General features: G+C 46.4%; 1 protein-coding gene across 5 annotated transcripts in view; it reads right to left on the bottom strand.

The window, feature by feature from the left end:
• CEP43 (centrosomal protein 43) overlaps window positions 1-3,356 on the bottom strand; it is a 30,085-nt gene extending 26,729 nt beyond the window's left edge. For 3 of the 5 annotated variants that reach the window (XM_055310967.1, XM_055310968.1, XM_055310966.1), the window contains exons 1-2: window positions 3,205-3,355; window positions 2,280-2,333 (exon numbers count right to left, since the gene is read on the bottom strand). In XM_055310967.1, coding sequence (XP_055166942.1) covers window positions 2,280-2,333; window positions 3,205-3,306 — 156 coding nt within the window. In that variant the 5' untranslated portion in view covers window positions 3,307-3,355. Of the gene's footprint in view, window positions 1-2,279; window positions 2,334-3,204 lie in introns of all 5 variants that reach the window. The other 2 variants (XM_055310965.1, XM_055310969.1) reach the window with 2 other exon arrangements.
• Between the last annotated feature and the right edge of the window lie 12,160 nt (window positions 3,357-15,516).

Here is a 15,516-nt window from a genome sequence, read left to right as displayed (position 1 = left end):
ATAAATGTTAAAATGTAACACACTGCACATCTAAGTACACTGAGTTTACTATAGGTCAACTGCACTTCAATAAAGCTGTTTTTCAAAGACTCAAAAAAAGACAAGGAAGGGACGATCACAAAGGTCCTTAGTAGGCTGGTCTAGGGAATTTTAAGACATTGACTCAACTGAAATACTTAAGGAAAATGGAGGGACAAGATCAGATATGTATTATAAACAGCTAAACCAGGAGCACTGCAGAGAAACGACTTCAGGAAGATGCTGAGGGACACAACCAAAGGGGAGACGGGAGAGAAGGAAGGGGTAAAGTAATCTGCAAAAGCAATAGCGAAGCACAAGCTAGGAGGGCAGGAGAGAATCTCCTTAGACATCTCAGGTACAGAGCTGACAGACAGAACCAGGAGACAGAGCGGACACACAGACAGAGGAGCAAGGTCCAGGTGACTCTCAGATCTCCTGCTTGGACAAAGAGTGGTCCCCATAAGCCAAACCACTCTAGCAGGTAGTGTCACATCCAGGTCTGATGCTCATAGCACGGCTCAACAATACAGGGCTGAAGTCACTGGTAGAATTAAGGTCATCCAGGGAGAGAACACAGAATGAGAGCTACTGGATAATAGCTCCAAGGACTGGAATCAGGTGTAGAGAAATAGAAACCAAGGAATGCTCAAAATGAAAAAAGAAAAGAGAACAGAAAAAAAGTCCCAAATATCAAGGGAGATTTTCAGGAAGGAAAGGAGGAATTAAGAATTTCAGATGCAACAAAGAACAACTAAATTAAGAACACAGGTAAAAAGTAAAACATACTCAATAAAAAGATTCTTCTTGATCCCAGAAAGATAATTCCTTAGAGGTAATGGATTTAAGTGGATTTAAGATGTTAACGGCTAAAGGGTGTCTGGAACATAAGAAAGACACACATATTCTTTCCAAATTCGGCTGTGAGGGAAAAAATTGAGGAATATTAAAAGCAAAACATGGATTAAAGAAAACAGCTATCTCCTTGAGATATAAATATGCTTCTATGCTCAAGGAAAGAACCCACAGAAAGGGAGAGGCCAAAGACACAGCAAATGGCTGAGGAGCTGGGTACCTGGAAGGCAAAACCCAGAGAAAGTGACTATTCTTAGACTAAATAGAGACTCCTCCACTAAAACATGTAGGAAAATGGTATGAATAAATACATACAGGGTAGCTTTTTCTGAACTGAGTGATGGATTGCAAGGGGCGGGATGCAATACAGAGTTAGGACCTGATGCTCCTATTTCCTTGTGAAGGAAGAAACGAGGCCAGCTGTTGAGAGTGCAAGGAACAGTGAAGCTAAGTGGGAGGTGCTGAGTGAAGAGGACTCAGCCTGCACAGACCTTCGCTGAGGCTGGTACCCACCACTGAATCACAGTAGTGATCCAGTGCTGGGGAACTACTTAATGCATACACATCAAAGCAAGGAGGGGAGGTTAGTTTGCTCAATAAAATGAAATTTGCAGTTTTTCCCAGAGCAAGTATGGCTGAAGATGAAGCAGGTGCAGTTTCTTAGACATGAACTGCAGGGTCCAGAGAAGTCGAGAACAGAAGGTGACCGAGAGCAGACAGACACCTAGACAAAAACAGAAGAGAACTGAAGCACTTCGTGACATTAAAGAAGTGAAGAGGAGATGAGACATATTTGTCATAGGAAGGTGAAGACCTTCCTTTAGAAGGATTACAGAGGGATTCCTGCCGACAAGTTCCAGGATATTTATTCACAGTAGTGGGAAGACATGATAGAGGAAAAAAACTAAATACACTTATATGAAGAAGTGAGTGGACTTTGGACAGTGAGACAGACCACACGAGCTTAAAGTAAATGGGTGGTCAGAGAGTGGACAACAGTTGCATCCTATATTCCCTGCACCTGCTGGGCATCCACAGTGCACACTGAGGTAGTAACAGTGCTGCAGACTCAGGACAATGAAACCCGTGCCTCACGGAGCTCCTACGACCTTGTTTTTCAGATTTCCCCTATGGAAATACACCTATACCACCCAAGATTCAGTACGGGCCTCAGAGTGACTACAGCACCTGAACTTTCTTTTTAGGTTACCCCAGAATTCTAAAACACAGACAAAAGGAGAATAATCTTGCCTGTGTTCCAATAGTTAAAGAAATTACTCCTTACTAGTTCAAAACCATCCCCGGCTACACACGAATACAAGTACTACTATTCCAGGACGGCGACTAAGTAATCAGAAATTAAACACAGGTGAGTGTGGCAATATTAAAATCTGTAGATTTCATACCTCTACTTTTTCTTGCTCTTCTAGTGCTAAAAACACAGCTGCTCGTAGTTCAGCCTTTAAAAATAGGAGGGAAGGAAAGAAACAAAAATTGTTTCAAGGCAATTTTCATGGCAAGAAGTGCATATACGACATTCGTCCACAGGCACCAGCCCCACTGTCTAGCAGCCCAAATGCGAAAACTAACGCGACCCCAAAGCCTAAGCGGGCAGGTGCGGAGGGGTCCGAGGGCGCCCTGAGATGCTCTCCCGCACAGAGCCCGCCGCTCGTCCCCCGCCGCTGCCCCCGCGCCCGCCGCTGCCGCAGCTCCCCGTATCCCCGCGCGGGGAGAGCACCCCCGGGCTGGGAGAGCCCCCACCCCTCAGGGAGCCGCCCCTCGGTCCAGTCCCCGCGCGGTTTCCCCGCCCCCCTCCAGCCCCAGCCCCCCGCCCAGCAGGGAGCCGCCCCCCCCGGGCCTGGCCCCGCCCCCAGGCCCATGGCCCCGCCCCCTCCACCCGGCCCCGCCCCCGATCCGGCGCCCCCCAGACCCCGGCCCCGCAGGGAGCCGCCCCCCGGGCCTGGCCCCGCCCCCAGCCCAGCAGGGAGCCGCCCCCCGAGGCTGTCCTCGGGCCCCCCCACCCCGACCCGGCCCCGCCCCCAGCCCCCAGCCCCGCAGGGAGCCGCCCCCCGAGGCTGTCCCCGCGCCCCCCGACCCCGACCCGGCCCCGCCCCCAGCCCCCAGTCCCGCAGGGAGCCGCCCCCCGGGCCGGGCCCCGCGCGGCCCGCCCCGCCCCCGACACCCCGCCCCCAGCCCCCGGCCCCGCAGGGAGCCTCCCCCACCCCGTCCGCGGCCCGGACGCGGCCCCGCGCCTCTTTGTGACGCCCGCTGTCCGCCCTGGCCCTGCGGCCCCCGACGCGGCCGGCGTCCCCGCGGCGCGGCCCAGCCCACCTTGATGCGGTTCAGGACCCCGCTGTTCTCCAGCGTCTGCACCAGCAGGTCTCGCAGCTCCGTGTCCTCCTCCGGCACCACCGCGGCCGCCGTCGCCGCCATCTTGCTTCTCCAAGACAACCGCCCAAGCCGCGCCAGCGGCCAACGGCCGCCGCAGATTCCGCACGGCGCGCGGCGACGCGGTCGAGGCCACGCCCCCCGCGCCGGCACGCAGCCCGCCCTCACGTCGGGGGCGGGGCCGCGGGGAACTCGAGGGGCGGGGCCGCGGGTGGGGGGCGGGGGCGGCGCGAGAGCTCCGAGGCTGGCGGTACAGGTGGCTGCGTCGCCCTGCGGTGCCTCGTCCTTAAAATTGTATTTCATCGCACGCGTGAGTCAGTCTTTTGCTTTGAGGGTCAGACGTGTTCCCACCGGGCAAAAGGGACACCCAGACCTGCCCAGCCAGCCTCGGACGGGGCGGGGCAGGCAGAGGGTCGGTGTCTGGGGCACCTGAGCTGGTCCCCGTGTGCGGCTCCCGGTGCAGACGGGAAAGCCCTGACGTCTGCCTCCTTTCCACCGTGCAGCCGAACTGTGTGCACGTACGCGGAGGTAGGCCTGCATGCGTATATGGCAATGTGCTCATCGAGACAGCATGTGCAAACACGCGTGCGTGTGCAGCGCGCTCACCGGGAGAGACAGCCCGTCATGCATGCGTGTGTGTGCACGCGCACTCACCAACAGAGCCCGTACACGCTTGCGTGGGTCATTGTGCACGCGCTCAGGGAGACCATGCGGGTGTGCACGCTCACAGGGAGGTGTCCTGGATACCCTAGAAGAGGGTGGAGGGAGCCTTACTACTCAGTGTCGATTATAGGAACCGTCAGTTATCAGGAGAAGAGTGGTCCACGGGGCAGAATCGTGCATTACAGTCCCCAACAAGGAAAACTGGACTGCGCCTCTTACCAAAAAATCCACCACAGCTACAATTCAGCCAATGAGAAATCATCTCCACCTTGAACTCCTGCTTTTTTCCAAAGGACTTTGGTTCAGAACATCTCCCAATTTCCTCTTTCTTCTCCATAAAATAGCGTTCCTCTCCTATGTTTGGAGGACTTGCCTATGGTTTTGCCATAGCTTGCATGTCCTAAATTGCAATACTCTGTTATTCCCAAATAAACCTATTTTGGCTGGTAAAAAAAAAAAAAAAAAAAAAAAAAAAAAAAAAAAACTGACTTCTGTTTTTGAGGTTAACAATACCCGGGAGTATGTGTGAGTATGTACACGCGCACACAGAAAGCGCACACATTTGCACTGGGGTACAATGTATTTTACATGGATGTTCTTTATGCTCTGTATGTTTCAATGGTCTTGCAATAATATGTTGGGAAGGTGAGGGAATCCAGAAGTAGGAGGAAGCTAAGTAAGAAAAAGTGCAGATTCTAGAACCCTACCCTGGGGATCCTTCCTGGGTCTGCAGTAGGTCCTAGGAATATTTTCACAGCCCAGGTGACTGTAATGCGGGGGGGGGGGGTACTCTGCAGATTATTATGAGAAACGGTGCATATAAGGAAGAAAGCAGAAGTGGAGGTTTCCCATCTCATCAGCTCTCCTCCCCACCAGAGTGTTAAAATTGGTATATCTTTCTAAACAACCTTATATAGAAATGTTACATAGACACATACTTCTCCCCTTCCATAATCCGCATCCTATGCTTACTTTTTAGTTTACTAATATCACTTAATAAATCCTAACCACGTTTTGATATTTGTACACACATATTCTTTTTTTTAAGATTATTTATTTATTTATTCATTCATGAGAGACACAGAGAGAGGCAGAGACAGAAGCAGGCTCCATGCAGAGAGCCGCACGTGGGACTCGATCCCAGGTCTCCAGGACCATGCCATGGGCCAAAGGCAGGCGCCAAACCACTGAGCCACCCAAGTGTCCTTGTACACACGGATTCCACCTCCTTCTTTAACTCCTGCGTAGTATTCTGTTGAAGGGTATTCCATACACTACTTCTTGTTTTGTTCACATTTGTTCTGTTTGTGGAAGTAATGCATAGTGATGGTTAAAAATACAAAAAGGCACTTGTGATGAGCATCAGCTGACGTATGGAAGTGTTGAGTCACTATAGCATACACCTGCAACTACTATAACCTGTATGTTAACCAAACAGAATTAAAATAAAAACTTAAAAACTATGATTGTCCTAACACGTAGATTATTTATCATTAAGTATTTATAAAATATTTCTGAGGAACCTATCAAAAAAATCCAAACAAAATGGGGAAATATTAAAAGTAACAGTGTCCACATCCTTCCTGCAGTCACCTACTCTCACCCAATACCACACTCTAGACCTACCCACCATTAAATTTGTTTTCCTTCTTCCGCTTCTTTTCATGATAACTCTGAATACTATACTCCTACATCCTGACTCATCAACCATGAATGGTGCCTTCCAAAGAATGAAAATGTATTTTCCAACTTCTAATTCTTAAAATTCTGTTACTTTTAATTGTGCTGGTGAGGATTTTGTGACTCTAAACTGGCTACCTAAATCATCATTTACCCATTTACACATCACCTCTTAGCTCCCTGCTATGGGAAGTGAGGAAATGAGTACATTTGTGCTCTCTCACCTCCCCTCTAATGTTGTCAGTGTGATTCTCATTTTTACACTGTCAGGAATGTACATTCTTTCCCTAATTCACATCTTTCAAACTTTCTCTCCAGGTTGACCGAAAAACAATGGATTCATAATATTAGGGGTAAAACAGGTCTGTTAGGCAAACCCCATATGCCTTTGAAATTAACTCTTTCCTGCATCCAGAGCCAACCTCCAACTGCTAACCCCTGAGACGATTTGCCTCCTGGCTTTTCTGACCACCAGAGCCTGTGCTGCCTGCTGCCTACATTTGGGGAAGGCCTGAAGTACCAGGGAAACACTCTCCTGAGAGCACCTCAACTACTGGCTGTGACTGCATAAGGACCCCCACCTTACTCCCAGTTGGGGTGCATACAGTGGTTCTACACTGGCTCCTACGGTTCAGGTCTGAGCTACAGTTAACTAGAAATCTGCTGGATAGCACAGCCTTTACTGCTTCCCTAACCTGCAGTGTCCCACTACCCCACTCCCTCTCCCGTGTTTCCTGGGACCCCCTCTCCTATACACTGGTCACACTCACATCCTTGTTTCATGGTCTGCTTCTGAGACACTCAAACCAAGACAGGTAGACCAGCTTCATTCCCTAGGGATGGGGCCCTGGAACTGGATCATCCACCAGCCAAGTGGCAGCAGGGAGCCACTGTCGCTGTCTGCCAGGTGGCCGGTGGCCTGGCATGGTATAGAAGCTGTGCTGGTAGGACTAAGTGGGAGAGGACATGTGGAAGGGGGGGCATTGGCTTGGGCCATCTCTCTAGCATTGAAGACAGGTGTGATGGTAATTTTAAAGATTCCAGAGTCAGTTTTTTTCTAATGATATTAAAGTGCTGAAGGAAGAAGATAACAGGTTCAAGTCAGCCAATTCTCAACCTAGGGCATGGTGTAAAAACTACCCTGTCAGCCAGAAACTCCCATGACACCACATCTGCAGCTTGAAATCCTCTATAATAGGAAATTCTATGGAGATTAGCAAATGCTATAAATTAAGGCTTTTTTTTTTTAACAGAGAGCCAGTTGTTAAGCATTTACTAGCACACCTTTGCATTCACTAGGCTTCATCCAAGGATTTATACTGCTTGTTCATTCTCAAAGCCTCTAGACCTCTCTAAGCTTCAGACTCCTTAGCTGGGAAGTATTAACCTACCTCACAGAGTTCTGTGATATAAAATGAGACAGTTTGTTGGAAATCACATCTATTTCCTGATATTGAGAAAAGACTTATTGGGAAGTTGGCTTTTGAGATTGGCCTTAAGGAGAACCAATAAAACAGAAGTAAGGTCATTCCAAATGTGAAGGTTAACAGGAGTCAGAGAAAGGGCTGGGAAGTCGGGCCCATGCTGGCAAATGTGGGATCTGATCTGTAAGAACCAGGACCCATGAGGGAAAGTGGGAGCCAGTGGGTCTGGAAAAAAAAATGAGAGGAAATTACTAAGTGTAGACTTTAGGTGGAAGGACACTGAGGAATGGAAGCGAAGTTAGTATCAGTGACAGAAGCGCAAGGGGGAGCGGGTTCCACACAGATAATGGTGGGTTTTCTGGGGAAGGAGGAGAGTGAGTGTCTTATGAACACCTAGGTTTGGATATCCAGGAGGCAGTTGGAAACCCATTTGTCAGCATCTTACGCTGAACCCTGGCTGTGGAAGGTGGTAAGAAGATCCGTTCCTTGAGTCAAGGAGCTGGCCAGCCAAGGCATCCAGATGGATGACCAACTCCTGTGACCTGTATGAAGATCCCAATGAGGACTCTGGGAGGGACAGGGCACCCCCGGTGAGACACACAGGACCACACCATGAGGCTTGCTGATGGCAGAGGAAGAAAGAGGCATTCCAGGCCGATGGAGAACGTACCAGAACTCCATGGCCTAGAGTGCAGGGAGGTATCGGGGAGAGTAGGGGGGCAGTGAGCTGGAAGTGGAAGCCACTGGTCACCGAGGCCTTTACCCACCCACTAATCCGGCTCAACCTCTATCTTGAAGGGATGAAAGTGTGGTAGCCATAGTTTTAAAAGCAATGTGGTATTATTCCTTTGGATTTTATGAAGTGTCCAGAGCAAGGGGCAGTGGGAATTAGTCCAGCAGCACAGAGAGAATAAAGACAGGCCTGAACTCCGCTCAGAAGAGAAGGCTCATTATCAGGAATTCTAAGCACACTCGACCAAAATTTGCTGTGTCGATTGCATTATTTCGTTAGCTATCGAGGAGAAAATCTCCCTGATTTCTTTCTGTATGGAATAGCTCAGAATCCTTTGAATATATTGCCACATGCCATGTAAAAAAGAGAAAAAAATTAACATATTCTAAATTTTTATAAAAGAAAGAATATGTCTCTAAAAATCCGTTAGATGTTGCAATATGCATTTCTCTTCTGACCTGGTTATGACCCAGGATGCTATCACATAGACAGAGTGTCTTCATTAGAAAGTCATCGCTCACTGTCCACAATAAGCCATGATTTAAGCTCCGTACCTGAAATCAGTAAATTCTGCAAGATAACCACGAGGACCATGTATTATCATTACTATTACTGTGATTGCAGAGACTCAGCTGGGTCTCAGAAAGATATGCCTGAGATTCCAATCCTTACTTGGGAGGCAAAGGTAAGAAGTTATGCAGCCCATCTCCTGGATCACTGAAATTAGGGAAGAGGAGGGGAGCTTTGCCTAATGCCCTGGCCAACCACTAGGTGTGTGTTACAGGGGAGACCTAAACATGCTAAATAATGAGAAGGGCAACACAGGATGACAGGAGGAGCATGTGCTCAGCATGTGGTGGGGGTTCAGTGACTGTTCACAGCAGAGAGAAATGAATAAGAGAAGGAGGGATGGAGTGATGGGGAGAGGAAGGGGGAGGAAGTGATGGGGAAGGAGAGTGGGAGGGGAGTGATGGGGAGAAGGAGGAAGGGGAGGGGGGTGGGAAAGGAGTGATGGGGCAGGGGCCGGGAGAAGCAGTGCTAGAGGGGAGAAGAGAGGAGAGGGAGGGGGAGGGAGGAGGTGGTAGGGAAGGGGAGGGAGGAAGTGGTGGGGGAGGGGAGGAGAATTGATGGGAGGGGGAGAGGGAGAGGCACAGAGGAAGTGGCCAGGAGGGGGAGGGGTGATGGGTAGGGGAGGAGGGAGGGGGGGAGGAGAAAGTGGTGGGGGAGGGGAAGACAGAAGTGGTGGGGGGAGGGGCCCTGCTCTGACCAGCTGACTGGAGAAGCCAGCTGTTATTTGGCCTCTTCTAGGTCTGCAGCTAGACTTCCTCTTTCTGCTAAACCACAATTCTCCATTTTGTTTCTTCCAGCAGCTTTAGAAGATCACTTTCTAAGCCATGGGGGTGTTATTTCAATAACTTCTTTATCCAAAGAATTACTGTAACTCCTTACCTCCTCCCAGAGAGTAGTTGACAAGTGGGGGAATTTGCCCTAAACTGTGTGTTTTTCCTGTGGTGAAGGCCATAAAGTGGGAGCTCTGTCCAAAAGCACCCAAAATTTCCTTGGGCAACTTGAGGCTGACGATATCATTAAATGTACATTCATAAATGTGAGATTTTTAATACCGTTGCTTAAATTTTTACTTAGTAATTGAAAGGAAACACATTATTGAAGTCAAAGAATGTGCCAAAGAAGCTTTACATTAAGGAAGAAGACGTGGAAAATGATTCACTGATGGTCTTGGGAGGTGAGAGAGCTAATAATGTATTAATCTCCCTACGTCACCAAAGCTGATGGATTAAAGGTTAAAAAATATTTAAAATGAAAAAAAGTTAAAATAAAACAATGAGGGACACCTGGGTGGTTCCGTGGTTGAGCATCGGCTTTCAGCTCAGGTAGTGATCCTGGGGTCCTGGGATCTGTCCCACATGGGGCTCCCCACAGGGAGCCTGCTTCTCCCTCTGCCTATGTCTCTGCCTCTCTTTGTGTGTCTCATGAATAAATAAAATATTTTTAAAAATGAAACAATGAAAAAGACGCCCTTATGTGCTTCCCATCTAACTTGTGGTACTCACTAGTCTGTGTTTTATGGGAGAACACTGCACAGCTGGTACTTTTGCTTTATCCAAGCTACTCAATAAATTGCTTTTTTTTTTACAGCTTTATTGAAGAATAACTCATATATCACACATTCATTCATTGAAAGTGTACAATTCAGAGCACGGGGGGGTAGGTGCAGTCCATTAAGCAACTCTTAATTTTGGCTCAGGTCATGATATCAGGGTCTTGAGATCGAGCCCCACAGTTGGGCTCTGTGCTGGGGGTGGATCCTGCTTAGGATTCTCTCTCTCCTTCTCCCTCTGCCCCTCCCTCCCTGCCAGTGCGCACTCTCTCTCTCTCAAAATAAGTAAATAAAAATAAAGTGCACAGTTTAATAATTTTAGTATAGTTACGGAGTTGTACAACTTCACCATACCGTAATTAGATTTTTTTTTTTTGGCTTCACTACAAGGAATCCCACACCCTTTAGCAGTCATGAAAGCCCAAGACAGCCACTAATACATTTTAGGTCTCTGTAATTTTGCCTGTTCTGATCTACCCCTATAAATGGAATCATATAACGTGTAGTCTGCTGTGACTGGTCCCTCTCACTTAACATCATGTTGTCAAGGGTCATTGGTGTTGTAGCCTGTGTTTGATTTCATTTCTCACAAAGGAGGATGTGTTACTATTACTACAGGGTACTGCTCCATTGCCCGGATACATTTATTTATGTGTCTATTTATCAGTTGACTGACACTTCGGTCTTTTTCTAGCTTGGGCTATCATGAATAACAGTGCAGTCAACAAGTCAAGTTTTTGTGTGAGCATATACTAATTCAGTTGTGACTGACACCTAAAAATAAAGACAACTTGCCTTACAAGAAAAGAAAGGTCTGGACCCAGGCTGCAGAAGTGAAGGGGAGTGGAAGATGGTTTGAGAGACAGAAACGAGCCACAGATGCAAACTCCTTACCCAGATTCTGAGAATGAATTCTGGAGACTACCATAGGGAAATTCCTTCGGACACCCCACCTGCATGTTCTCAGCAGAGATGGGCCGTGATCCTTCCACATCCCAGAGCTGAAGTTATATACTGCATGTGGAGGAGTCGTGGAGTCTGTACTCAGGAAGGCCGGTGCTTTCTCTCTCAAGGCCAGCCATCCTGTGCTTGTGAAGGTCAGGAGCACTTAGACAGAAGTAGGCTCTCAATGGCCTAGGGGTTTCCACAAAGTTTTTAGAGATTGTGCAGAAGACAGTGACATACTGGGGAAAGAGAGAAACCCTGTCTTTCCACCTGTTGGGAGTGCTCACTACACCTTGCTGAAATCACTCAGTTCATGATTCCAACAAGGACATACTACTGATAACAGGTTGCATAGTGGTTAAAAAGCGTGGACTTTTGAACCATGCTGCCCAGGTTCAAATCGACTTCCTAGTTACGTTGGCTGCAGCAAGTTTCCTGATCTCTCTGTGCCTCATTTCCCATTTGTAAATGGGGTAAAAGTCTGTGTGCATGGAACATGTGCAGTTAAAAAGATTGCTAGATAGCATCGAATGTCCAGAACACAGAAGGCACAATTAGACTGTGGTCTACTACTCGATCTTGTGTATCCACAGCCTCATTTCATTTCCTCCGTGGTCCTCTGAGCTAGTTTTTTTTTTTCTTCTTTAATTTATGATAGTCACAGAGAGAGAGAGAGAGGCAGACTCCCTGCAAGGAGCCCGACATGGGATTCGATCCCAGGTCTCCAGGATTGCACCCTGGGCCAAAGGCAGGTGCTCAACCACTGAGCCACCCAGGTGTCTCTAGGTTTTGGCTTTTTAAACTCCCTTTTACATATGAGGTAACTCAAAATTTGGTGGTTCACCCTCAGCCACACCTGCTATCTGGTTCCCGTGATGTTTTGTGGAAATTTCCCTCCCCCCATATTTATGTGATTTAAACTTAATAAAATAAATAAAAAAATAAAATAAATAAAATAAAATAAAATAAATAAAATAAAATAAAAAAAATAAATAAAATAAATAAAATACAGGAAAAAAAATGGTTGAATGAAGGCAATAAGGAATGCAAGAGCTAGGGAAGATGTTTCCACCTTTGCAAAGACACCATCGCAGCCACCAGAGGGCGGTGTCCACAAGGACACATGGCAGGGGGCCTCCTGGCTGGATATTTGTCATTAACTGCTCAGAGATATTGATGTGAAAGCAGATGGCCGCTGGCATCAGTTCATGGACTGAGGTCTTTAAATGAGATATTCTTCAATACTTAGAACAACGTGAAAATGTTGTTCTGCTTTCCACTACGTCTATTTAGCTTTATGGTATGTAGCCCTCTTTATGAATTTATTTATTTATTTTTTAGATCTTTTTAGGGATGCCTGGGTGGCTCAGTGGTTAAGCGTCTGCCTTTAGCTCAGGGTGTGATCCTAGGATCCAGGATCAGGTTCAAGTCTCGCATCAGACTCCCTGCATGGAGTCTGCTTCTCCCTCTGCCTGTGTGTCTGCCTCTCTCTTTCTCTCTCTCTCTGTGTGTGTTTGTCTCTCATGAATAAATAAATAAATCTTTTAAAAAATTTTTAACATAATCTCCACACCCAGCACTGGGCTTGAATCCAAAACGCCAAGACCAAGAGTCTCATGCTCCACCGACTGAGCCAGCCAGGCGCCCCTACATTTTATGAATTTAACGATCTTGTTGCTAAGTGCATGTGTACCCATAATTGATGGGTAAATATTCCATAAATCAGTGTGTGGTACATTCAAACCTTGGAAATGTACATTCTCTTTGCTTCAGAAGCTGTGTACTACTCATATTTGAAGTTTTGGGATTTTTAAAAAATTACTTTCAATTGCTATTACTTTTGATTTACTATTTTCATCCGTTAGTTAAATATCTTTGACATTGAAGCCCAGAATTTGACCAATGTATTTGGGCTAAAATAAATTAATTAAAACCAGGAGAAGGCACATGGGTGGCTTAGTCTGGTGAGTGTCAGACTCTTGATTTCTGATCAGGTCATGATCTCAGGGTCCTGAGATGGAACCCACAGGGAGTCCCACATCAGGCGCTGCCTCCACTAGGAACTCTGGTTGTCTCTCTCTCTGTCTCTGTCTCTCTCTGCTCTTCCCCTAGCTGGCATGCTCCCTCACCCTCTCTCAAATAAACAAATAAAATCTTTAAAAACAAAGCAAAACAAACCCAAAACACTCATAAGATGCCAGTACTATTTTAATTTCCAAATGGATGAAAATTCATTATCTACAATGTGAGTGAAACAAAATTGCTCTAAAGAAAAGATTCACAGAGGTTGTACTCTCAGTTTTGGAGGGAAAAAAGCACTTTACTGATATAAAAATCTTATAGAGGGTCGCCTGGGTGGCTCAGTGGTTGAGCGTCTGCCTTTGGCTCAGGGTGCAGAAGCAGAGGGAAAAACAGATTCCCCAATAAGCCCCTGCTTATTGCCTGACATGAGCCTCTATCCCAGGACCCTGATATCATGACCTAAGCAGACAGCGGACTTTGAATTGAGCCACTCAGATGCCTCTCCCCAATGACTATTGAGATTGCATGTCTTTTCATTTGTTTACTAGCTGTATGCATTTACCCTTCTGAGATTGTTTGCTCATGTTTGCATTAGGTTGTCTTTCACTTATTGATTTCTAGAAGTTCTTTATATATTACAGATACTGATCCTTTTTCAGTAACGTGTTGCATATTTTGGTTTGTCTCTTCAATTCCTTAGTGTCAGAAATTTTAAATCTTAATGCAGTTACCATCTTCTGGTTACTACTTTATGGACTTTAAAAAAATTTTTTTAAGATTTTATTTATTTATTCATGAGGAATACAGAGAGAAAGAGAGAGGCACAGACACAGGCAGAGGGAGAAGCAGGCTCCATGCAGGGAGCCTGATGTGGGACTCTGATCCCTGGTCTCCAGGACCACACCCTGGGCAGAAGGCGGTGCTAAACCACTGAGCCCACTCCTCCCCCCACCCCCCCCCACCCCCACCCCCACCCCCCACCCCACCCCCCCCCGCTGCCCCTGTTTTTCAAAAGCCTTGTGTAACCCAAAATTAGAAATATTCTGTTTTCTTCCAAAAGCTTTAAAGTTTTGCTTTTTCACATTTAAATTTTTAATCTAAAATTAATTTCTGTGTATGGAGTGCAGGGGGATCACATTTCATTTTTCCACATACCTAACCAATTATACCAGCATTACTTATATTGAAGGGGCCTTTCTTAGCCCATTTGCCTGCCAGTGTGGTCTCTAACATAAATCACAGTTGCATATGTACATACATGAGTTAACAACAGTTAAATTTTTGTAACTGTGTAATATGTCTTGATGTAGGATAGGGCAATCTTCCACTTTATTCTTTTTCAGGAATGCTGTGGCGATTCTTGGGCCTTTACTCATCCACACATGATATTAGCTTAGTTTATCAATTTCCTTGAAAATACTTACTGGATTTTGACTGGGTTTTGAGCGTTAACCTTCAAAATAAAACTGCCAGTTATTTTACTAGCAAAAAAAAAAAAAATGGGCTTATGCAGGAACAGCAGAGAACTGCAAACCCGAATATGCACGCTAGGCCAAAACCACAGGCAGGTCCAGAGAACAAAGAGGTGCATGACTTCACAGGGGAAAAGGCCAGAGGGAGGGCCTATTATAAACAAAAAGTGGATTGGATGAAACAGAGAGTTTGAAGGATCGTGGCTTCTCATTGATTGAACTGTGACCACCTCTCATTGGCTGGGTGGTTGCTAGGGGGAAGAGGAAGCTTTTCTTCCCCGGCTGGGATAATAAATTAGTAGCTAAAATGGTATAGACTTGCAAGGTGGTCTCTTTGAATCTAGAATTGCTGACAAGCGGTAGGGCCCGAGAGCTCCCCCTACTGGTCTCGCTCTGCATCCTAAAGAGGTTGCCTTGACTGATTTTTCACAAGAGGTGAGTCAACAAAGGAAGACAAAGAAAAACCACCCTAAATAAGTCTTCCCTTCCATGTGTTTAAGAAAACTAGTGTTGCACAAAGATCACCAACAGAATAGGATTAAGGCCAATCCCATACCAAGACCTTATAAGAAAAAAAAAAAAAAGAAGAAGAAAAACCCTGTGGGTAACAAATCTTGCCAGAAAGTCATGCCTCCAAACAGATGAACACTATATCATATCTGAAAAGGACTTGTATCACAATAAAAAATACACTGCTTGAAAAGAATTAAAACAAGTTAGCAGACATAAAAATGACATCGATATGGAAAAAATGACACTTCAGATTTAGCAAAACTCAGAAAGGAGTTGGGAAACTCAGAAAAAATCAAAATTTAAAAAAAAATTCTTTCAGAAACGAAGAGAAATAACATAAAACCCAATAAGCAGAACTGACAATGCATTAAGAGAAGATGAAAAAATAGGAAGGTATGAAAAGAGCTGTGTGGTGGCCAGAAGGACAGGTGCCCAGAGATGTACAGATCTTGCGTGTTTGTTTCCTTGAATGGCAGAGGGGAGGGCAGAGATTATCCCGGAGCCATTTGGGCAAGCCCAGACTGATAACGTGGTCCATCAGGGTGAAGCATTCCTCCGTGCTGTAGTGAAGAGACAGATGGAAGTCAGAAGTAAGAAGTAAATGCAAGCCCTGAGAGGACAGGTGTACAGAAGGTTACAGAGAAATCTGTCCCATCTGGAGCTGAGTGGCAGGATCCCTGAGTG

The sequence above is a fragment of the Nyctereutes procyonoides genome, unplaced genomic scaffold, assembly GCF_905146905.1.
Source record: "Nyctereutes procyonoides isolate TBG_1078 unplaced genomic scaffold, NYPRO_anot_genome, whole genome shotgun sequence".
Lineage (NCBI taxonomy): Eukaryota > Metazoa > Chordata > Mammalia > Carnivora > Canidae > Nyctereutes > Nyctereutes procyonoides.
The sequence above is the reverse complement of the archived record's forward strand: the minus strand, read 5'-3'. Positions and strand labels throughout refer to the sequence as shown.